Here is a 25,067-nt window from a genome sequence, read left to right as displayed (position 1 = left end):
CTTACAAAAACATTTCACAAGCATTAAGGGAATGAAAGAAGAAAGTCTTTGAGTAGGTATATTCCTCCAACAGCAGTTTCTGCAGAGGCTACATCAGAAGTGTCTCATGCATTTACCGAACTGCTGTTGTATTGTATCAGCTGGAGGGGAGAAAGATTAATGCAGGCCATTTGTTGTGCATCCCTTCTGCCTTTGCTAGTACACCTGTAAGACTTCAGGAGGTTTATTTAAAGCACATAGTGTTGGCCACACTATTCCTAATGAAGCTGGAATTTCTCCCATCACCTTCGGTATGAACAGATATGAGCCAGTGCTTGTGCAAAAAAAAAACAAAAAAAAAACAACCAAACAAAGAATAAGAAAATAAATACACCCTCCCAAGAGAGCCCAGCTTTTAATTTAGGAGCACACTGTAAGAGGGACGTTATTTTGTGCATTTATGACAGCATAAACAAGAATAAAATTTAATATTTATTAGAATTTCTTCCAGTAACAGCATTCAACATCTTAACAAAGCAAGTTGTGAAGTCTTAAAAAAATCTAGGATTACAAAAAAAGTTAAAATAAGTTGTTTCTTATATTTAATGGCAACAAACAGGGAACCTTCTATTTAAAAACAAACTTGTCATATAAACAGCATTATTTTAAGAAAATGTGATTAAGATGATATGTAATTTTCAGAATGGACACACAATGTACAAATATCAATCAGAATGAAACAGAGGGGTGGAACACACTATCCCCTTAAGATTTCAAAACAGGCTGTTTGAAGAAAGGGGAGGGAGGGGGTTCTTTCTAGTGAAATAACTTAGAAGATACCACACAATGGACAAAACCAGAGTACAGAAGACATTACGTGACACCCTCATTACAACACCCCCTCAACTCTGGTTATACAGTAAAGTTAGTAAAGTGCATCTTTAAAGACTTGTCTAGTGAAATAGCTTTTCCAAATATAAAACACAACACGTGCAGTAACAGTTAAATCATAGTGTAAGTTTTCAGAAACTAATTTTTAACCTTTCATTCATTCAAGAAGAAAAGTTTTAACTGCAGTAGTGTTCACATTATTCTTCGATGCATCCTCATGTGCTTTTGTTACTTGGAAAATCTTTAAATACGGAGCATGGCGAAATTATACAGTTTAAGCAAGTGCTTCTCTCAATTCAACACAATTCTTCAACAGCAGAGTGGCCACATGCAGCACAACCATGTCAAATTTTGGGAAGCTTTGGTGCACTAATGATGGGGTTGGTCTCCTGTAAATACCTCCGTCCTGCACTCTTGTAGTCGTAGGTGCAAGTGTGAGTCTCTGCATAGCGGTGTGTTGCACAGAAGTTGTTTCCACATCTGAAGAATCAAGAATATTACAAGTTACAAGCTTTTAGAAGCTTTTAATGCTCCGACATGCTGGTAGCCATTTTGCTTAACCATGTCTTAGATGAAAGAGCTGTTTGAATTGTTACCATCCTTGACTGATAACATTAACTGGTGGGGTACACAGAATGACATTTTTCACACTGAATATTTTAGTTTTGACCCAACAGTTTCTTCAGCTGGGAAGATCAGTACTCCAGGAACCAGCTAGTAAGGAGTCAAATACACTTATAAATTAAGAATGATGAGCTATGTTTTACTTTCTTTCTTTTTTTTAAGGGTCTCACACAATATTAGTTGGTAGCTTCAGACGATAAAACCATGGACAGTAATTCTCTCAGGTGAAATCCACATAATGCATTTCAATTCAAAACCACATCACTCAGACAATCAAAACGGCTGTTTTCAGCTCAACTTCTGCCTGGCATAAACTCAAATGAGCTATTTAAGATTAATAAATACAGATTTAGTCAGCTGTTAAGACATCAGACAAACTACAAGGAATGTAACTTCCTGGAGGACTTCAATAGGGTTCATCTACCCAGTATCCGTTGCAATTTTCATGAGTTAAGATCAGGATTTTTGCTTCAAACTTGACAGCTCTGCAGCTAAGAGTCATACCAGGAGAAAAGCATACTTTGGGTGTTGTTAATGATCTGGAAAAGTGCTTTATCTGGAGACCCATACTGGTGTCCTGTTGCCTGATTATTTGATAGAGATGTTTCCTGACAGCTAAACACTGACACCACTCAAAATCAGAATTCTGTTGAAATGGATTAAGCATTACCCAACAAAATTCACTATTACACTACAATCCCCTATTTATTTATCTATCTAGGTTCATAATAAAATCTGCAGCTGTTACTGAGGCTTTGTGTGCCTCGAAATAAATTTGCTTTTCTTCGGTTCTTGGCCCCATAATCACTTTTCTCATATGATTGTTCTCTATTTGGTTTATCCTGCTTGCTAGTAAAAGGTCCTATATGGTTGCTCCTTTTGAAACCAAAACGAATGCTATTCTTGGAAATGAGCCATCACCCCCTTCATTTTTAACCTTAAGTAAGCTGCTTAGTTACTTTTAGAAGAGCTTGCAGCTATTTGCTCATCAGGAAAGTGAGCAGTGTCCAAAACTGTTTCAAAATCAGAGACTGAAGAGTCAGCAAGGAGACAATTCCTCACCCTGAAATTCTCTATACAATTCCCAGTGGCAGAAGTTCTTTTTCATTTTGCTGTAGTTGGCTTGAACCAAGATCAGCCCCAAATGCAGCCCTCACAGTGCAGCAGTTCCCAACCTTGACTAGCTCATAAGAAACAATATTATGTGGGGAAAAATACTTTGAAAACTAAGATTAACAGAGCTGGCTTTTGTCCTGTGTTTGTTGTTGTTGTTGAGGTTTTTCTCTGTTTGGAGGTTAGTTTTTTTTGTCTGTGGATTTTTTGTGGTTTTTTTTTTTACAGTTTCCCAAGACTACAACCAAGCTCCAGGTCTCACAGTGTTGTCTAGAAGTAAGGATTTGGAGGACCAGCACTTTGGTGTTCTGTGTGTGAGATGCTCTAAATGCTGAAAGGTAACTGAAGTCTTGCAAAAAGCAGAAGAGACATCAAAAATTTGTTGAACACAAATTTGTGTAAATTCACAAACTGTGAAGATATGCTGCAATAGGGAGAAATCAGAGGGACATTTCTAAGAAACTATACCAAACCTGCTTTTTCCTCAAGTTGTTAAAGGTATCATTATGGATGAGAAACTTTGCAGAACATGTATCTGTAGAAACTTTTTCTCCCACCAGTATAAAGTGTCATTGTTTTTTGTTATCTGTTAATTTCCTGGTATCTTCCATTCTGTTACCTTCTCATTCTTGACCTTCCTGGAAGAACATACACCTCAAGAGCAGAATGGGGGCAACATTCTCAAGTTCTAATTCCTGCAGTTTTGCTGAACTGGGAATTGCAACTTTTTTGAAGGTTGCCTTTTGATTTCCTATGCTTAAGGAATACCATGCAGCAAAGAAAACTTTTTGGTTATCTCAGCTATCAATTTTAAGTAACAGCTGGTTATATACTCAGCCTACCTGCATTCATAGCTGGTTGCCAATCCAGTTTTCTTGCCACAAAGAAAGCAGTGCTTTGAAATTTTCTTTTTTGCTTGAATTAAGCCATTCACAGGTGGAAGATGGGTTGCTTCACCTGCTTTCAGAAGCAGAAAGACAGCAAAGACATTTTAACTTACTCACAAGCTAGTTAAATGTTATCTTTTGAAACACAGATTTATTTTGCATTTCTTAGGATACTTCAGGTGGGAACCCCAAAGTGTAAAAGGAGAGGGGAAAAATAAACCATGAAAGCCAAAACAGGAAACGCACTTCAAGCCTATGTACACCTCTGGAAAAGGCATCCCAATGCACAGAACTGTTGTTTTGAACACCCCTTAAAAGTTCACGTAAGCAAGAAGTTACAGAACAAATCAAGAAACACATCTCTTAATGGCCTTCCCAGGTGTGAAATGAACAAGGAGTGTCACTGGGAAAGCACTGTGCACAATGGCTTTACAAAGAATCAACTGGGCACTCCAGTACCTAGCATCCAATATATTCAGTATACCAGTTTGCCAAGTAAGTACTGCAACATGTTAACATCTTGCTGGTACTCCAGAAGTGCAAGAAAAGTATAGTATTACACTACAGGCCTCTACTTAGCTATATGGTTACATTAGGCACTTTGCAGATGTTTGTAAAATTTCTACACTTAAAAATTTATTTTATGTTTACTTTTTGCCATGCAATTCTTGGCTGTTGCTTTATTAACTGGAGATCATGTAAAGAAAAGGCTTCTCCTTTCTTCATCTCCTCCCTTCCCTCTGTGGAAGTAAGTTTTTTCTCCACAACTTCCTTAAGCATATTTCCCACATCTGGATCAGTAAAGTGAGCAATGCATCCTTTCAAACATTCTTTCAGTGTTTCTACTGCTATATTGTCAGGATGCTCCCAAAAAGTTCTCATGAATTCTCAAGTATTTTGTGTCCAGTACACTTTTAATCCCAACAGTCATTTCTTAGTTGAAATGCAGCAGACTACACTCAAAAGTAGCACCAGGCAGTCACTACACATCACAGTCATCACTACCAACCACTCCCACCCCATTCCTATTTAGCATTCGAAGTTCCAGGCAACATTTGTCCACACTAATGATTTAGTCATCTAAAAGCACACAATTTCAGAGGCATCGGTTAGCCCAGTCTGTGAAAGAGACAGAGCTTGAAGACTGTTGGCCCTGTGGATCTACTTGAACAGGAAAAAAAATACACCTGTCTTCACATTTACATCCCTACAGCAACTACAGTGAAAAGTGATCTGTCCTTTGGCCAGTTTTAACAGATCATCACCACATCTCTCTCAAGAGCCTGCATGATATGACCACCCCAACTCATATCCAGCATCTTTTGGAAAATACACTTCTGTCCAGTGTAAGATTCACCAGAGGAGTGTCTTCTTCACAGTCCTATCCAAAGTGACTCAGGTGTTAGCAGGCTTCCCCATATGCAGACAAGGCTCTCAGGGTACCACCTCTGGAGCAGCAAAGGACAGACCTGTTTACTGACTGACTGCCAAGTCAAAGCTGCACCCACAGCTGTGAAACAATGGCACAACCCACTCTCTTAACAGCTTTTGCTCCAACATTGCAATTACATAATTTTTTCTGTTGCAGCTGCTATTTGAACACCTATTGTCTAGCTCATTTTCTACACCTGGATCTGCAATACATACCTACCTCTTCCTAAGGTCATACAGAAAGAAAAGAAAAATTGCTAACTGCAAGTCAAAGATACATAGAAGAAAAATTAAATGCACTGAAAATTCTTAGCTCACTGTCTTAAGAGCTTTAAAAGCATTAATTTAGACAATTCCTTTCCTCCCAGTAGAATTAATCACATAAGCAGTTAACATCTATGCATAACACATCTTTTTTCAGTAGATGTCAAACATTAAGCACTCCACAGTTACCAAGACTAGGGTGGAAAGAATGACAAGCACAAAAACCAGTAAAATATCTGCACTGTATCTGTGTTCTGCAGCATTCATGCCCTTATTGCTTCCTCCCCACTTTTTTGTACTAAAGAAAATGCTACTGATAAATTTGGCTCTGATTTTAATAGACTCAGAAGTATTCAGAGAACTGACAATTTGGAAACTTCAGCACAGTAACTCCCATTTAGATCTACAGATGACGTGCAGGATTCACTAAGTATTAAAAAAGCTAAGGAATAGTTGCAGTTATGGTCCATCTAAGATCTGGATCCCATCTGCTTGTTTAAGAATTGCTTAAAATATTAAAAGGTTAACCAAGCTATAGAAGTGTAATACAGCAAGGACTCCAGAAGCCAAATGCCTTACAAAGAGAAATTATTTTTGTCCTCTCTATGTGTGATGTATCAGGAAAGATTAAAGAGTCATCTTTAATTATTATATGTTACTTACCTACTCTTTTCCCTACAGCTGCCACACTTCCATTCATTCCAAGCCCATGCGCAGACTAAAAAAAAAAAAAAAAAATTTCCACAAGGAAATTACTAGTAGACGGAAATTAAACGGAAAAGTAGGTAGTCTGGTATCAGCTTATTTGATATCAATGTTTTATCAATCTACACACGAAGAGTCCAAGAAACTTCTGCACACTTTTATAGTTACTATTCTGTAACATAAACCCTTACCCTCAATGGCTATTTAATCAATCTCCCCACACTTCAAAATCCACCAAAACAACAATGTACATCAGACAGCAGAAGCTTGGCAAATATGGTGCCAGTCACTGGGCACACTTTGGAATAAATGACAATTAGTGAGCAGCAGAAGCCAGATGATGCTTCTAACACACACACTCATAACTCTATCACTACAATAATTCGTAATTTCAGTTGTGAACTGAACAACCACTTTAATCTTAATGAAAAATTACTTCTAGGACCTGTTTAGATAAACAGGCTGTTTAGATATCATCAGCCATTCAGAAAATAGTTTAAGACAACCAGAGGTTTAAATACACCACCCACAGTCCATCTGCCTCTCCTGACAAGACAGAAACACACACACAGTAGTTTTGTAACATCAGTATCACAAAACCAGGAAAACTTTGATTTCTTTGGATGTTTGCATACTCACTAGAATATATTCAGCAGCTTCATTTGGAGGAGCAGTTTTCCTAAAGCTTTCTTCCTGAAAATGCTGCAGGCTTGTAGGCAGTGCAATACCGGAAGTCCGAAACCTGTCAGTCCCACAGGAACTCTGTAAACTTTCCCTGTTTGTGCTTCGGGCCAGCGAAGCCAGGAATCCTAAGCTACTTACAGAACTCGCAGGTTCTTTGGATACCTTGCTAGCCACATCTGTGATGTCTCTAGCCTCTGCTTTAGAAATTACATCAGGTCTTTTACCAAGTGACTCTACTTTCACACTACAAAATCTAGTGGTCCTAGGAAAAGAGGAGTCTGCTATACTACGTACTTCCAACGATCGAAGCACATTTGGGGAGGCCGCAGATCTCAAGTTACCAGCCTCAAAGCATCTGGGCTGTGCTTGTGGTTTCAGAGTACTGTGATGTGCCACTTGCGCTGAATACCGGAGGGGAGACAAAAGCAGATTTTTCTGAGGACTTAATTCACGAGTACTGAGAAGACCAGTCTCCATTGCTGCAGTGCTCAGCACTTTGCCAACAGGTTTTCTATGCTGCTCTACAACCTCAGAATCTTTGTCTCCATCAGGCAGTTCAAGCTCTGGGTTCACCTTTCCTATGTCATATATCTCACTACACTGTTCAGCAGTGCTGCCTTCTGTTAAAAAAGTAAAAGCATCTGCTTCAGGTAGATGTTCGTCTTCTCTTCCATATAGTTCCACGTTTGTTAGATGTGGAAACAAACCAGCATCCTCCTCACTTGCTGAGGTCACATTTTCAGGTGCTTTTTCTGAATTTGCAGGCAGGGATGAAACAGGAGTCAGAATACTATTTGTAGGTAGCTTTGCATTTTCTAGTTCAACGCGAGATATTTTCGGTGGTAACCTGATGCTATTGACTGGCTGAGACCAAGAGCTGCTCTGCCAAGTGTCGTCTTCCTTCAGGAAGTGATTAGCTGTGGATGGCATTGTTCTACCAGCAGTGGCCAAAGTAGCCAATGCTGAAAGTGCGTTTTGGGGAGACTCTGACTGATGCACATTCCCAGGAGGAGGTAGGCACGACTGTCCGATGTGGGGCAGCACTCTGAGAAAGCGGTGACGGGCAGCAGCCACCGAGCCACTCGATGGTCGAGGGGTCATGGGAGGGCGAGGCTTCACCTTGACAGTTTTCTTAGGCTGTTAAAAAAAAAAAAGCCCAACCAAAATCAAAAATCACAGATACAACAACAATTAGTATTTGAATTCCAGTTGCACTCAAAAGACCTGACTGAAAATATATTCTGAGGAATTCAGACAGTGTAAGGCCAGATCACTCTTTCTACTCCCTCATATGATGCTAGTAATCAAGACTTCATCCCAACATCTGAGTGATAAAATAGAAGATTATATCAAGAAATGTTTTCAATAAATAGGTGATCTATCAGAGAAACAGAAAAAGGAAGCCAGAATGCCATCAAAGTTATCCAGAGGAGCTTCAGGTCTCAAACACAACAAAAAATGTAATGAAGTATAGTCTCTTCATTTTACATCTAGGTAACCTAGTCACACATGAGCACCAGTTTAATGTTTTATTTTCAAGATAATATCATTCCCATATTTCACTTTATAGGTTTTTCAGTTACAGTATACCTAACAAAATTTCATTTTAAGACAAACATTGACTTTTACCAGAGCAGTACTGCAAAACAATGCTATTTAAAGTATTGCAAGAAAAAAACCCAAACAAAAAAACCCACAAAACCCACCCACCACCTACCCAAAAACTCTACACTTGCAAATAAATCCAGGACTAGTAATTAATTATTTGAATGAAGGCAAGTAGGTCCAAGGAATGCCAATGCCCCTCACCAGAACATTTATACAATAGTATTTACATAAACAATAGCTGAGAAATCATCTACCCATGATAACTTGACTTCTCAATATGGCAGAGTATCTGATCTGCTTTTTAGAAAAGGCACCACAAGGAAAGCCCACGCCATTTTATGACAGAAAAACTGAAATCACAATTTCACCTTTTTACTCAGATTCATGTTCTCCATCTTTGCCTTGAGCAGTTTCATTTTGTTCATAGTAATTGAATTCTCAATAATCTGTTGGCCAGAAGGTGATGCCTCTGTCTCATCTTCATCATCAGCATATAAATTATAAACTGAACCACCACTGAAAATAAAAGAAAGTTTGTATTCACCCTCTAATGAAGTAATTCAATTACATTTTCAATGTAGAGTATTCTCACAACTAGGAAGTCATATCCGTAGTTGATCTGTTGACAAAACATTATGTAAAACTGTATGCAAAGATATTTCAAATCCATTTATCCACATAAACATCCCTTATTACGGCAAAGTGATGTCGCTGAAATCTGCACACAGCCACGCTTCTGGGAAGTTGTTACAGCATATACAGTTGGTTCACACTCACTATATATTTTCCCCTCAGAGGGGATATCCAGTTCCACAAATGTCTCCTGAAGATATGGCCAAAGCTGTTAAGTGTGTGATTCAGACAACAAGCTGATCAGTTTTCCAATTAACCAGACACTGGCATGGAAGGAAAAGTCCAAATTTCTATCCATCCTGAGGGGTGTTCTCACCATAAATGGAAATGGAGGGGTCACCCATGTGGATGTGATATTCTATTTCTCCTTTTCAAAATAAAAAAAAAAAAAAAGAAAAAAAAAAAGAAAAAAAAAGATCAGTTTAGGTTTCCAAAGATTCCAAAGAGTCTCACATTCGGAAAAAAAAATAAATAGATTAGAATTGCTAGTCCCAAGACAAAATATTTTAAGTCAGTAGTCACTGGAAGTTTATAGCATGACATTTCCTTCTTCCATTCTGCGTTCTAACAGAATCTTAATCTCAAGGTTTTAAAAATCAGCATCTAACTTGTTTTTCCTACGAAGCAATGAAGCATTGATCAGTAACACATTCAACATTTGACAGTGAAATGAAAGAACCATTAGGACTGTCCACTTCATTACAAACTGATGCATTTTCAACACTGTAGGCAGGACATTTTAAAGAGTGTTTTAGTTCTTCCATTACACTGTCAGCATCTAGAAATCACGACAATCAGGCAATTCCCCTAATTCCCCTGTGTTCACACAAATGTCTTAGCAGATTTAGCTTAAGTTTCTACTTTCCAAAAGAGATCAAGAAGAACTAAAAGTCAAGTGGAAGTCAGTACTAAAAAGAAAATATCACTAATTAGAGCTGGCATCTTACCTGATTCTTAGAAATACTCTGCTGCCTTTAGAGCCAGCATTTTTTGCACTGACTCTCCAAATCCAGTTCCTAAAATGTAACAAAATTCCAAAGGCAGCACAGCTGGAGTGTGAAGAGCAAGATAGCAGCAAATTCAAACCAAGAGTCAGCAAAATAGACCAGACATTTCTTACCAAACCCTGAGCAATTCCATAGGGGAACAGTCAGCATATATATTACATATACATATTTCTCCTGGTAAAAATCCAACACTAAAAAAATAATTTCAAGATTTTATTTTTACCAAGGTTTTCATCGTAATTGTTATCTTTTTCTTCCATTTTCTGACAAATAGGGGCCAAAAACACACACAGGGAAGAAAAAAAAAAAAAAAAAGGAGTGACAAAAGGATTTTTTGTTTGCTTTAATGTGACAGTAAGATTATAGATGTTGGACAGAGAGTTTTGATATTAGTGATATTTTCAGGCCTTTTTACAATTAGTAAATTTTATATTTACTTTGTCCATAGGTGTCAACATTCCTGAGCTCTTTCTTGTAAAATGCAGGTCTCAAAATTTATTAGCTTGCTGAAACCCTTTTGGCACCACTGTCTGCCAGTCCTCCACCACAGTTTCAACGCTCTTCTAACCCAGAGACAATGATCACTGTATGCATTCACACTTTTGTCAAGTTTTAACCACTAACTCAAGCACAAATAAAATAAAATTATTGGGAGAACTATAAAAACCAAGATCAAAACCAACGTCTCATTTCTAAATTTCAGTCAAATTCTGCTCCAGGTATCAGCAATGTGGAAAAGGATGATAAACACATGCTTCAAAATGCTTAGTCACCAATATACCCACACATATGAACACACCTGTCAGTATGCAAAACTAGTAGTTTTCAGCGGTGTTCAGTGACCCACAGCTTTACCCTATAAAGATCAGACAAAAAGGTCTGATTTGCTTCCATTCTCTCCTCCCTTTGTTACTTTCTCCATTTCCCACAGTCTTATCCAGCCATGGTAACAAACTCAAGAATGAGGATTTCCTTCCTCTCCAAATTACTATCTGCCTTACTAGAAAAGCTACTAAGTGAACTCCTATAGACAGCACAGAAAAACAGAAGCAACTGCAATTGAATGTTTTCAACTCAGGTGGCTTCCAACCCAACTGGTTCACCTAACCAGCACCAGCACATTTCTTAAGCCCAATGTATTTGACTTTCCTATGTGCTGCTGTGCTTTGAAAAGCTTACCCAGGGTACCTTGCAAGAGCCAAACGAGTGTGGTTTATTCCTCCCATTTGCAACGTTTCGCCAATCTCAGTAAAATTACTAGTAAATGTGTACATTAGGATTACCCAATGGAAAAGTACAAAGACTTTCAGACCACTGTCTATACTAGTTTTAAATGGGAAGAAAAAAAAAATCAACACACACTAAAATTTGAACACGTAGGCAGATACCAGAGAGCCCGTTCTGCTGAAAAATAAAATTTCAAGCTCCTTATGACAACCCCTTGCACTAACTCACAGTATAGCATCCATGGTCCCAGCTTTGTGAATGGGTTTCCATGTTCACTGGAGCCAGAGGTTAAATAGGAACAAAGTGGTAACAGCAAGAACAAGAATTACACCAGTCTGCTCATCTTTCCAGAAGTGTATCCAGCCCAATGCAGCAGGCAGGTTCTCAGCCTTAATCAATTATGTTTTTTTAAACCTATTTACAATAAACCTATTTACAATAATACCATATGTGGCTATTTACTGAAAGAGCACGGGGGCTGAAAGATAAAATCACAGATCTAAAATATTTGTATCCTTTCTCTTTCTTGTATATCAAACACTAGGTCTCTTTATACTCTGTTTAACAATGTGGGAATTCAGCTTTGGTATTTCTTTCTGTTGGTGGTTTTTAAGTGTGGATGTCTTATAAAATTTTTTAAGGGTAGTATCACTCTGAATACAAACCATATAAACCGAGTATAAAGCTCTTGCTTTCCTTTTGCAAACAGGAACAAGAATAGTCACTTAAAGCAGCTTGAGCCTTAGCCTTGGAGAAAACACAGCTAGTTCCCAGAAAAGGGACTCCTTTCCTCACAGCTGTACAAATATTAAGTTCTTGAGAGGATAAAAGTACCTACCCAAAAGCTGCAGTATACAAACAGAATGCAATAATTTAAATAGGTATCCATTTTGATAAGTTTTAGGAAAAAGACTACCAAACTGTTAACTACAAGTACAATGCAGTAGGTAAAGTGATACACCAGATCAATGGATTCTGACATTAATTGACACAAGCTTGGTACCTCAACATTGGCTAACCTGAGGCTTAATTACATCCAAAATCTGGCTGTATTGATAATTATGATTTTCCTGACTAATCATTCAGCGAAGTCACGCCCACAGGAAAAAAAATTATTATGTGAACAGGGAAATGTTTACTAAACTACACAAATGCGTTAAGATGTTAGAGAAAGTGCTTAACAGAAGTTTTTAATATCTAATAAAATATTGATTTGACTCTCCTGCAACATGTTCTCTTTCAGAAAGGGTTGGAATGCTGAGAATTGCCTGAAGTATGGAGTCAGTTTTATCTCACTATATCAATGCACACAGTGATAAGAGAACCATCAGCACAACCACTGACCACAAAGCACTACTGTGCTGTTAAGACAGTTGCAACAATTTAATAGCCCTTAGGAAACAATTCTTTCAATATGCCAGATACTCTTCTGATAAAACAAATACAGCTGAAAATTACACAGCAACCCACTTCTGAAGAATAATACAAAGACTAAAACCAACTTTACCTCAAAGACTCAGACAGTGGTGTTAAAGTGCCATCGCCCCGGTCAACCACACGGAAGAAATTCAAGCGATCTCCTTCGCGATACACTAAGAAGGTAACTTGTTTGTTGGACGGCCCTTTCTCCCAGATCTTGTCTCTAGCAGGATCCATGTATTCAGCCATTTCCCTGATAGGGTCTTTCACAGGAACTAAAAAGATAAAAAAACAAAATAAAACCAAAGTATTATTATTATTATTATTATTGTTCTTTTGATCACCTCTGAGAGCTCAGCTCAGTTTATAATAGGAATTCCCAACCTAGAAGACAGCAATGCTGAGTTTTTTCCCAAGTGAAAATTATCAATGCAATTTCTTCATTTTCACTCCTGTACAGATGATCCACCTAACCAAGTTTATAATTTGATTGTAGCAATGCCTGATTTTTATTGACCATATTTTAAAAATTATTTGTATAATGACATTCCAGGATAATTTTTTCTTCAAGTGAAGAATTGCTGGTTTTACGACTTGAGAATTTATACATACAAATATACTTAATTTAAGAGTAAACAAAGTCCACTTGATATGCTGAGAGAAGACAGAGAAAAAAATCCCCCCATTTTTTGTTAAGTATTTTTCCACTTAATATGGAACCGAAGTCTCATTGTCTAAAATGCTTACCTAAGAGAAGCTCTTTACAGTTACAAGACATTGCATGAAAACTACCATCTTTCTTTAACTTCCTTAACACCTACCTCTTCTGGTGTTAACAGGTCCACCTCGCATAGCCAGAACCAACTTCAGAGTGCAGCCTTCTGAAATGCTGTAAATAACAACAAATAAATTTTTATAGCATTTTCTGTTGTTCATGCTAACAATTATTTAGAAACATTAATTAGAAACATAATTTTATTCTATACTTACTTATAATCATCTAAACAATAGTCATCCTTCAGTTCCATATTATTCCAAATTAAGTGCTGCTGAGAGACAGGAATACCTAAACAAAAGAAACAAACAAATGACTTAAGGCTTGGCAAGAAGACTTCTGGGGAATTTTGATTTTTGAAGAGTGTGGGGCTGATGGACTGAAACTGGATCGCAGGAGAAAGAAGAGAAGAAGCAGGACAAGGACAGCCACTTGAGCAGTCTTCAGCCATGACATCCAACCTCCATATAGTTATTGAAACCAAAGATTTTCAGAAGGCTTTAGCTCACACACAAAGTTCAACCTTCTGGCTCAGCAGAGAGTGTGTAGAAGTGTTCAGATGTTTCAGGCTTACTGAATACTTGCTTTTTCCAGTCATCAAATAAGGGAGGCTTTTTCCTGTTATTTGAACTTCAGAACTTTAGGTCTACTGACGGGAAAAACAGGATAAAGCTCTACCTACAAAACTGCTGAATAATTTAATCACAGACTGCTATTTTGTAATACTCACAATACAGACATAATCACATTAAGGTGACTGGTGCCAGCTCTATTACAGTGGCAAGAAGTGCAAATCTGCTCTTATCCCTGCTTGTTTTGGGACCTCAAAGTTTAGTAGCACAGCATTTAAATTAAACTTCATCCTACAAACACTTTTGTTTCATTCTGGGTTTTTTTCCAAGCCATCAGAATGTTATTACTATTATCCAGTAATATTCACTTTCAATTAAAGTTCTGGGATGATTTGGCTGTTTATGTTAAAAGAAAGTAAGCATACTGAATATTTGTCCGCATTAAAAATCTGTGTTCTATACAAATAGAATCAAAATTCTACACAATTTCTGTCTGCACAGTCAACTCAGATACAGATGTAATATACATTAAAGTTAATAAGAAAAAGCTGGTACAACTTGAGGTCTTCACACATTTTTACTGAATGCTAACACATTCTGAATTTCAGACAGAATAAAAATGAAGACAGTTACAAAAGGATGAGACATCTCAGACCACCCCCAATATATATATCTTCCCTCCAGCATCAAAAGGAAGTTGTTTAATTTGTCTAGTGAAACCCAGGTAATTAAGATCTCACTGTGCATTCATGACAAATGTTAATTAAAATCCGTATCTACAGAGATCAAGAACTACTTTCTCAAAAAGTTCTAAACACTATTTCTCATACTAAGAAACAAAATCTATAAATGTATTTTCCTAAAGGTTACATTAAAAGAACCTTATCTTACATTTTTATTCATTTCATGCTCAGATACTTAAAAAGAAAATGCAAGTGACAGCGCTATACAGTAAGACGTCCCTAAACACATCTGCAGGAGGGGTACACAAAGACCAGAGTCTTTTAGACAGTTCCCAAAAAGGTCTAAGTTTTTGAAGGCTTGTGAGAATGCTCAGCAAGCTGTGGCAGGGATCAGAAAAGTAGTCCCTTGCTAGGCAGAGGAAGGGCACAAAGCTCCAAATACCCACCAGTGGCAAGGAAGAAGAGGGGATCAAAGTCCAAGCACAATTAACAGGCAAGTAGGAGACACCCCTGTGCAGAAGGGGGAGCACGCAGGGAGGAACTGTCATTGTTTTTCTTTAGGCTTTACAGAAGATGATAATTTCCTCTTCTCACCCCAGCCCATATCCAGATCTTCCCTGTTCTGACCAACCAACACAACTTTACTCCCTCTGAGTGCATTTAACAGCAATCTTATATCCTCAGAAGTCCACAGGACATTTGTAAGAAGAATATGCTCATACAGTAGACTAACATAATTACTACTACACTGCCAGCTATTTAATAGCTGGTTATTGCTTATGTTTCAAGTCAGCAGTGTAAGCAAAAGAAAAAGCTGGCAATAGCCAGTGAGTCTACATTAAAGTTTTTTGTGTTGTTTTGCACTCTTCTGATTACAAACAATCTGATTACTGTCTGCATTTGTTATGGTTTCAGCAGCCTCCAAGGAGCAATTTCCAATTACTTTGATAAACTGAGAGAGTATTTATTAAAAAGGCTGGCTTGCAGCTGGCAGTACTGGAGTGAAACATGGTTTTGCTCATTCAACAATGACAATGTATTTTTCATGAAATGAACAGATGAAAAGAGGATACTCTGCTGTAATTGGAAACAGACACATCTTTATTACTAATTCCCTTTTATACTGCTTTCTTAGAATTCTGTATTTATATACTGAGAGAAATAGTATGTGCTTTATAGCTTCAGAGACAGCAAAATATTCATCAGCTGTCCCTTTTCTGGATTTTAGTAAGGATTTCTTGAGGAGACATTTGCACAAGAGATCATCATGTGCAACTGCCAACAAAAACGAGAACTGTGAGATACCCATCTACTACACCCTCTCCATAAGCAGTACATGATGGCATCACTGGCCTGCCCCAAATCAGTACTGAGAGGTAAGCAAGGCAATAAACTACATCTCAATGCTCAAATGGAAATGAGCTGGCCAGCTCATGCTACAGGAGGACGGAAGAGTCTGCAGACTACAGATTGAAATGGCTGCAAGTACACTGACAATGTGACCTACTAAAACAGGGGAAGGAGAGGAGAGGAGAGAAGCAGCTACCCTATCACATATGGCCTTAAGCTTCCCTCCCTTACTCTTCTTTTTGCCATGCTAAGTAGATTCACCACAGAAACTGATATTGCCAAGTCTGACACAGGAAAAAAAAATTAAAATCCCTGTAGATTTCAGAAAAAAAAGCCTTGATTTTATGTTGTGGGTATAAAGTTCCTATGTTTAAAAATGCCACATATATTTCACTGTCAAAATTCCAACTGCACTTACCTTTCTATCAATGTTGAAATTGATGGAGCCTGGGCTGACAGTCTTATTTCCCCCACAAACTGGCTACATTAGTAAAAGCTGGAAAAGCTCACAACTTACAGTGGCAGGACTGTTTTCCTAATTGTTAAACCGCCCAGTTTCACTTGAATGACAGTAACTATGGCAGCATACATGGAGTCAGTACTGACCTACTCTTTGTCGAAGGGACTGACTAAGAACTAAAGACAGCAAATCACCAGCAACTCAATGCAGGCTAACAAAATTTCCTGACAAAGTTGACCTTACTTACAGCTTCCAGATGCTGCTCTGGGCAGCCATCCGCTATGAGCAGAAATGTCTCCCAGCTCAGACAAGGCACAAGCTTAAAAAATGCTTCATGAACTTCTCTATCAGCACAGTAAACAGGCAAATCATAAAGCAAATAGAAGATGTAGGGGAAAAATAGCAAACAGAAAAAAGCAGGATTGGTTCCATTAAAAATTCATGACACTTGTGCAATCCACTTACTCCAGTCCTGGCAGAAGCACAGCTATCTTCTCTAATGCAAATAGTAACAAATGCCATTTTGACATACTCTGAATTCACAGAACATTGAAAGAAATTACAACATCGATATGAAATCTGCTTGACATTCTTCTAGTTCCTCTTATTTAATGTGAAGCTACTGTACACAGGCAGCAAAATAATGACAGCAAAAAGACCAAAGAAAAATAACAACTCACATGATGAACTGAGTACACACATACACAACAAAATTACTGCTGCATCTGTCGTTCCCTGCTGAACACAAGGGAACACCTACTGAACACTGAAATCAAGATGTGCTCTGAAAGCTAGTTCTCTTTTTCCTCTTTACAATAATACAAGAAAAAGAGAACATGTAAATTTTCATCTAACAAGGTTGATGTTTCCATGTACATAGATCATAAAATTCTGTTGCAAGTACTCACCTAACAAACCATGACTAAGTTGGTTTTTATTTTAAAGCTAACTACATAAATGAATGCCCTAACACTCCATACTGAAGAATTCAAATTAATTCCTGCAAGCTAACAACAATAACACCACCACTACCAAATCCAAAGCCTGCCTCCTCCCTTGAGACTCAATCCTATCTTTTACAACAAACACGCTTACAGGTATTACCTATGGTTCTTTAACAGATTAATTAACCACTACTACAAATATGCTACCTGAATGCTCTGTCTATAAAATAGTGTAATAACTGGTGTTTCCAAATGAATACTAAACTCTGCCCAGCCCAGCAGCTACAAGGATTTGTGCAATGAAGAAAGCAAAAAGAACTCAGTTAAAAACCCCCATTACTTCCTCTTTCAATGATTTTTTTTTAAAAAGCTACCCATGTTAAAGCTCAGTCTTTCATGCCACCTGGAAATTCAGATACCATCCCATCCATGTCCATCAGCACCGATTAACAAGTAGAACCAATGGAGTAGGTAGCACTGCTAGCAGCACTGTGTGTGTATTCCAGTTTTTATCCCACCAACAGAGACAAAGAGAGCTATTTCTTCCCAGGTGAGCTCTTTAAAGGGCTCAGTCAGTGAATCTGAGACTAGGAGTGATTTACCCCTGAGGCTCCAAAATCAACTCTATAACAAATCTCCTGCTTACTTCACATAGGACATATTTGAGGACAAATGCCTGGATCTGATCCAAACACACATCAGATATGCTATAACTTCAATTTACAAGTAGAAGACTTGCACTGAAATTTCAGCTGCGTTAGAACCCGTAAGTTTTATGTACATTCTTTACTAACTAAACCCATTGAAAACACATAGCTGGATGTCTCTCCATGCAGCTCTTTCTCAGTAAGGTACCAATGTCTAGTACAGCTGTCTAAACAAAGCCTTTCCATATCAAATCACTAGCAGGCATCAAGAATGACAAACAGTATCTGAAGCAGACAAAATTCCTAACATGCCATCCACATCATGCTTTTTTATTACTGTGAAGACAGTCTAGAGCTATTGATTTTCCAGCTGTTGACAAAGATCAATCTGTCTTGTTTTAATTTTATTATTACCCTCTTACAATTAGAGGCATTGGTAATATTTCAACAATTTGTTAACTTCTGACACAATTACAGATTTTTTTCTTGGAACTTTCAGGTCTCAGCTCATTTTTCCAAAAGCTCTTCTTTTTTTTTTTTTTTTTTTTTTTGCTTATATACTATCATCCTCAACATCCAAACATAGAAAATACTCATAACTAGGGACCTCATGTAGTCTTCCAGCACTGTAAGAGGCATTCTCCAACCAGAAGTGCAGCTTAAATAAGAGACATTCACATCCCATGAAAGCTGACACAATACAATAATAAAAAGTGAAAACCAGCAGCAGAAACAGGAACAGATGTAAGCTTTCTCCTTCCCATGCTAAATCACAACAAAATTACTTCTGAATTTTTGCTCCATCTGGGTGATTTACTGCTTGAACTTGTGCACTGTAATAGGAACTTTGTCACTGAAAAATTGTTAATAATTATTTTACATGCAAAAGCAACCCCAAATGCAACATACAATTAATTTGTCATTGTGTATCTGTTTCATCCACACGTAACTGATCAATTTGTTTTCACTCTGCCTCCCAAAAATCATTAATCAGGGCAGTACAAATATTTTAACTCTGCTGTGGAGTGTCAAAATATTTAAACTGACTGTTGACAATTCAAGGATAAGCACCAGTGAACTCATCTTCCATGTTTAATGAAATTTACTTATTAATTCTATAGAGCAGGCAGCTAAGCCATAATTACTTTACCATCCTATGCACTACAACATGCAAACAAAATTCCAGATAAACATTATTATAACTTCATTACTGAGCTGTTTTTCTAATAAGAAAAGAGGATACTTTTGTAAGCTGTAGGTATAACTGAGTATGACTATTCACAGTCTCACATTTTGGACTACAAGGAATTCAAATCCCTCTTTCTCACATCTTAATATATCCTTTAAAGCACCATTGATACTGCCCAGATAGCCTGCCTTCTTCTGTTCTCTACTGCCTATGCTACCTTTTAATTCACTGTTAGTTAGTGCTCTACCCATGTCTCCTACACCTATATTCAATTTCAAGTAGGAAAACCCCTTTCCTTTTCTTGTTTCACCTCTAGCCTCCAGGAGCATCTTGACACATTCTCTAACTTGTGATTAATTGCAGCCTTGTCCACAGCAAACAAAAGCCCACCCACAGAGCTGCAGTGCTGAACCTACAGGGATGCAAGATCCGCTCATCTGCACAGTGGAGCTTCTGCTGTGTGCATCTTGCCAGTAAATAGTCCCCTCTGTTGTTGCAATGCTTGTGTGTTTTAAGACTTGTGCCAGCTGTCTGGGTTTTTTTCCATCCACCAGAGCAGATTTCAATAAGAGGAGGAGAGTATCTTAGATTCCAGTCAACAGCATTGTATTACATCTCCCAGAGGATGGGTTCCACACAGACAGGATTAAAAACAGATACAGGTATAGCAGGGAATGAGAGGATCCCTTTTCTTAAAATTACCAACTCTGATACGCTCAGCTTCTACAGCTGTACAGTTCTTTAACACCTCCAGAGTGAAAAAGATGATAGAGGACACAATGCTTAGACTATGAATATATAAATATTTCAAATCACATTCTTTCATGCAAGGTCATCCTCACCACAGAGGAAAAGAGGTAAGAGGGGACTAACCTACACTTATTCTTCTTGCATAAGCATCAGGACTGGCCTCATAACTTAAAGGAGATTTTCACTTTGCAAAATATGTCAAGTTTATCACTTTAAGACAAAGCATTGCTCAGCCAGATGTCTACCAGCAAAAGATCACTCACCTAAACAAAATTCAAATCAGTAACTTAAAGCTGCCTTTGGGATTTGCCTGCACTGCAGTTACTCTTGTGACTGCAGTATCATAAAAAAACCATAAACTGACTAACCTAATCAGCAACAAACATAGCAGCAAATCTAAAGTATGCTCAGCTACAATATACATATATTGCATGGCTCAAATTTATAATCTTGCTAGTTAACAAACAACTTGGGTCAGAGAATCCAGAGACTTTTTACAATTAACCTTAATAACTGGACATAGGAAAAAACCCCCAACCAACCCACCAGAAGAGCAAACATACCAACTGCAGCAAAGCCTAAGCCATGAACTTATAGAAAACAGAAAGAACAGAAAAAACAACTCAACTTCAATTAAACCTAGGCACCTAGTTTTTATATACACTGCTAAACATGACATTTAAGTTTTCTGGTTTAATTTTAGCAATTATGCTTTTAAAAACAGGACTTCTTCTAAAGTCATAAAGTTTACACTGAAATAAGAGAGAATAGTACCTTCCAGTCTTTGAATTTTAGCTTTCACAGAAATAACTGTTTCAAAGGGGGAAACTCGCAGTTCAAAGCAGGTTCCTGTAAGCGTTTCAATGAAGAGCTCCATAGTTTCATAGAAAGGAAGTTTGTAGTGAAATGGTCCCATATTATCTCTATTAAAAAAAGGAGGCTCTTTCTTGTTGGCCATTAGAACGGATTTACAACTTCCTTGTAAGAAGATCTGTCAGGAAACTACATTCCACTTCTAGCCAAGGCAGCTTTGAAGACACGTGTAGTGCATTGCTGTTCATCTTTAGGATTTTTCACCTATAAAGCAAACAAATATAGTTCTGACAACATCTAAACGCAACTGCTAAAGAGAATTTAAATTCACTTTGTGTAAAATGGTTGTTAAGAAACACGAAGTTATTACCTAGGTAGGGCATGATAACCTCAAATTATGTTACCAACGTTGTAGTTTTAGGGCTCTAATTCTAGTCAGCATTCCAGACGCAACCTACTACCTTTGTTATTTTTGTTTCCACAAGCGACATGACAACCAGACGCCCAATGCCTCCAGACAAGAGCTGAGCCCTCCGCAGTGTCACAGCTAGAGGAAAACTCCAGAAAGGCGTAAGAACAGGGACCGCTCCGGGCTCAGGGAAGGCAGTTGGAGGCGTCCATCGCCGCAGCGGAGCAGGGCCGGACCCGGCAGCCGAGCGGAGCGCCGCGAACAAAGGACGCCGAGCAGCTGCCTCGTCCCCGCCGCGCCTCGGGGCGGCCTCGCTCCCCGGGCTGGCCGCGGGCCCCGCCACCACTGCCCCGGCCCCGCTTCCTCCCGGGACGCGCGCCTCGCCGGCGGGGCCGGGCCCGGGGCGCTTCGAGCACGGCCCCCCTGCCCCGCCGCCCTCGGCTCTGCCGCCGCAGGGTCCCCGCAGGAGCGGCGCTCCAGAGGGCCCGGAACCCGCCGAGCGAAGGTGGCGTCTCACCTCACCTGCCACCGCCGGGCCCGCTCGGGGGGAGACACGGTTCCTCTCCCCCCGCGCCGCCCCGCCCGCCGCAGCTGCCGGAGCCGGCCGGGCCCGGCGGGACGCACGGACGGGCAGCACAGCCGGAGCCGCCGGGGGCAGGACTGGGAGGAGCCGCCCGGCAGCCCCCGCGCTGCTCCGCCCTGTGACAGCTCCTCCCGCGGGCCAATGGGACGGCCGCTCTCACGAACCTCGGCCAATCAGCGCCCCCAGGGGGCGGGGCTCGCGGTGCCTCAGGGGCGGGCGCCCGCCGGGCCGCTTGTTGTGGTCGTTAAGGCGCGGGGCGGCAGCGCGTGCGCAGGGAAGGACCCGGATACACTTCCCCATCGGCGGCAGTGTTGAAGCCCGGGCTGATGGGGATTCGGGCAGCCCGCTCCGGTGGGAGGTGTCCCTGCTCAGGGCCGGGGGCGAACGGGATGGGCTTTCAGGTCCCTTCCGCCCCAAACCGCTCCCCGAGTCTGTGCAACGCCCCCAGCGCTACCGGTGGACACGTGATAGCGGCGGCGGCCGCGCAGCCTCCTGGGACACGGAGTGCGGCGGGCCGGGGACGCGGCCGGGGCCCGTCAAGGCTACGGTGGCTGCGGCGGCCTTTGCTCAGGGCCGACCCGCAGAGTCAGCAGCAGGGCCTTTGCGCTCAGGCCGAGCGGCTCCCGGGCATTGCCGGTGTGCCGGAGCGCAGCGCTGGGCCCGGGCGGCAGGGGCAGCCGCCCCGCTGTTCCCAGCCGGGACACGAACATTCCCCCCACTGCTCTGGGGCACCTTCACTGAAGGCCAGCGCTCAACTGTGCTCCCATTTCAGCGTGAGGTGGGCCAGGGCAAGCTCCAGAAGCAGCGAGGCCCGTGGATGATCACAGGCTAGAGAAAACAAGCTTATCCTATTAGCAGGTGCTAATTACATTAACCACTTTACTTTCCATTTAGATTTTAAAATACACAAGACCTAGCCTGACTCACTGTTGGGTTTCAGGCCCAGTTAAGACTGTGGCTTTTTAGAAACATGTAGCAGGTATGGGAACCTGTCAGAGCTTCTGGATGCTGTAATACTGAGCCTTCAAGCTCTGCCCTTCTATGGGAAATATGCAGCTGTGGTTTGTTGAATTTGCAGAACCCCAAAAAACCAAACCTGAAAAGCAAACCCACATGCCAAAAAACCCCAAATTACCAAAAAAAACAACACAATCCAAAACCAAACCCTCTAGCCAAAATCCAGTTCAAAAAGTCACCTCTCAGAACAAGCCCTCCCAGAAGTGAAGTCCCTAGACCTCATTTTAATGTGTGAAGAGGCATGAGGAAAGGCACAAACGCTCTCCATCTACCAGTTTAGAAAAACTAGGTTGGAAGAAAGGTTGTGATCTACATCATAGAAACTTGCACTATGAACAGCTTTTCTCTGCTGACCTTTCACATGAAAATTTAAGAAACACTAAGGCAGGAGCTTTTTTCTTTTCCTACTCCAAGAGCTTCTAGCCCTCAGGGTTCTTAGCTTGTGAACAGCCCTCTTGAAATGTTAATAGAAGTTATTAATGTGAAGGGCCAAGAAGAAAGATGCAGAAAAGAAACAGAAGAATTCACCATCGTATTCTTTGTCATCGTATCCTTGAAGCCCTTCTAAGCACAGAAGAAAGGAGTAAAGAAGCAGTCCAAATCACGTATGAGGCATATGCAGTAAATGTAATGCCTATAAATAAAGTTCAAGTGCTTTCACTGCAGACACCCATTTGCAAATAACCCCCACACTCTTTTTCAAGCTGCTACTCTCAGCTCACCCCCCACTTAACATGAATCATTGCTAGGCCCACCTATGGTGCAAATCATACATCATGTTTCTCCTTTATCCCTTCCAACCTTTCCTTCTGCTTCACCCTCATTAGCACTAGATGTTTCAGCTGTAGTATTTACTGTGCCTGATAAAGGAAATCCAACTTGAGAAACAAGAGACTGAAGCAGATGTCTCAGAATGAGGACTGCAGTGCAAGTGGGAGTTGATCTCAAAGAAGTCCTCTGAGCACATGTTTTGAATTTGCAGCAGAACAGTCTTAAGAGTCTGAGATAAAGTAGCCACTATCATAAAAGCAGTGAATCTAATCAGAATTGCAGGCAGTCAATATTGTACAATAAAATAAATATTTGATCCTCCTGCATGTATGCATTTGCTCTGCTTGTATGCATGCAGGAAAGCAAGTGTCTACCACTGGGTATCAAGTATGGTTAATGGCATCTGTTTCAGAAGGGAATCTAGAAAATACAGAAAGCAAAGTTAGACCAAATACATTCCACAGCTGGAGGGATTCCAGAGCAGCAACCTCCTGCATACAGCTTACACTGTGTTATGGAGGAGAAGGGAAAGCAGGCCTTTGGGCCCAGAAGAGTCTTTCCATGAAGTATGTGCGTAGGCTTGTCAGCCTAGAAGTGACCAAATGTGCTCTGTACAGATGGACTTTGTGAAAACTGTTATTTTGCAAGATTCTGGCAGCTCCATGCAGGTGAAAAATCTGATTTAATGGCCTACAACTTGAACAGAAGACACTGTTAGGTTTCTGCTATCTTCACGGACCACTCGGTGTTCATTTGTAACACACTGTCCCTGGCAAAGAAGCATTAACTGTTGTTATTTTTATAGCCCACATTAGCTGCCTAAATTAAATACCTCATGAGAGGTCATGTCAAGTCCTGCTCTGAGATTTCTTAACTGCTTCACTCCATAAGAGAAGCTGTACCTGGTACTGAACCCAGCCTTACCCTCCCACTAGCTCAGCAGGTGGCAGCTGACCCAAAGCACGGGAATGGTTTTGGTAGCTTTCAAGTCATGATGCACACGTTCTAAGCAAGAAGTAAAGAGGAAAGTAAGACCTGCAGACAGATCAAGTTTAACAGACTCAATTTACTATTTATCAATTATTTTATCTATAGATCTGTTCAATAAAACAAACTATACTTTATATAATAGATTACTTCATTGCAGGTATTGCACAGGCTGTATTCATCTCAGCACCATGGAAACATGATAGCAGGAGGTTACTGTATTTTTTAAAAAATATATAATTTAGCAGAATTAGATTAGCACAAGAGAATACTAACCATTTCAAATGGGTAATCTCATTTAAATATCCATGTTCATCTCATTCCAGTTTTACTGAATTAGAGAATCCAGAGTATTAGTACTGGACAGGGCTAAGGAAGGCTGCTTCTCTGCAACACATCCCATTGACTATTGGTCTCCAAAGGCATTCAGCGGGTCATCAAATGTGCTCAGGATCTTGCTTTCAGATTTTGGTTCTGAGGCTGCTTGGGAAGATCTGGTTTTAGGAGTAGGTATCTTGACTTGGCTGCTAGAGAAGATATCATCTAAAAAGGGAAACAAAAAATAGATTTTAATGAGAAGTGACTACTAAACAGAAGCAATATTGTACACAAGAGAGTCCATCACACAGCAGTGACTACCAAGGG

General features: G+C 40.0%; 2 protein-coding genes across 2 annotated transcripts in view; both read right to left on the bottom strand.

Moving 5' to 3' along the window:
* Window positions 1-458: 458 nt before the first annotated feature.
* Window positions 459-21,718, bottom strand: ZFAND4 (zinc finger AN1-type containing 4). Its single transcript, XM_041461166.1, has 12 exons — window positions 21,117-21,718; window positions 20,617-20,919; window positions 13,463-13,538; window positions 13,294-13,361; window positions 12,561-12,747; window positions 9,767-9,835; window positions 9,159-9,186; window positions 8,555-8,740; window positions 6,534-7,715; window positions 5,853-5,907; window positions 3,450-3,564; window positions 459-1,350 (listed from the first exon to the last, which is right to left on the bottom strand). The coding sequence occupies exons 2-12, from the start codon at window positions 20,798-20,800 to the stop codon at window positions 1,215-1,217; spliced, it is 2,286 nt and encodes a 761-aa protein (XP_041317100.1). The 5' UTR covers window positions 20,801-20,919; window positions 21,117-21,718; the 3' UTR covers window positions 459-1,214.
* Window positions 21,719-24,481: 2,763 nt separating this feature from the next.
* The window catches only part of LOC121350117 (WASH complex subunit 2A-like), a 35,540-nt gene continuing 34,954 nt past the window's right edge, over window positions 24,482-25,067 (bottom strand). The window contains 1 exon segment of the mRNA XM_041461154.1: window positions 24,482-24,965. Coding sequence (XP_041317088.1) covers window positions 24,829-24,965 — 137 coding nt within the window. The 3' untranslated portion in view covers window positions 24,482-24,828.

Source organism: Pyrgilauda ruficollis, unplaced genomic scaffold, assembly GCF_017590135.1.
Source record: "Pyrgilauda ruficollis isolate IOZ18807 unplaced genomic scaffold, ASM1759013v1 scaffold15, whole genome shotgun sequence".
Taxonomy (NCBI): domain Eukaryota; kingdom Metazoa; phylum Chordata; class Aves; order Passeriformes; family Passeridae; genus Pyrgilauda; species Pyrgilauda ruficollis.
The sequence above is the reverse complement of the archived record's forward strand: the minus strand, read 5'-3'. Positions and strand labels throughout refer to the sequence as shown.

What these genes read in the sequence shown, in the direction of transcription:
- ZFAND4 (XM_041461166.1), bottom strand. Translation starts at nt 20,800, where the DNA reads ATGGCCAACAAGAAAGAGCCTCCTTTTTTTAATAGAGATAATATGGGA. An exon ending in TAAAATTCAAAGACTGGAAG is followed by an intron (nt 13,539 to 20,616) that starts GTACTATTCTCT and finishes TCTTTTGTTTAG; the next exon opens with GTATTCCTGTCTCTCAGCAG. An exon ending in GAATATCACATCCACATGGG is followed by an intron (nt 8,741 to 9,158) that starts TGACCCCTCCAT and finishes AATTGAATTACT; the next exon opens with TCATTAGAGGGTGAATACAA.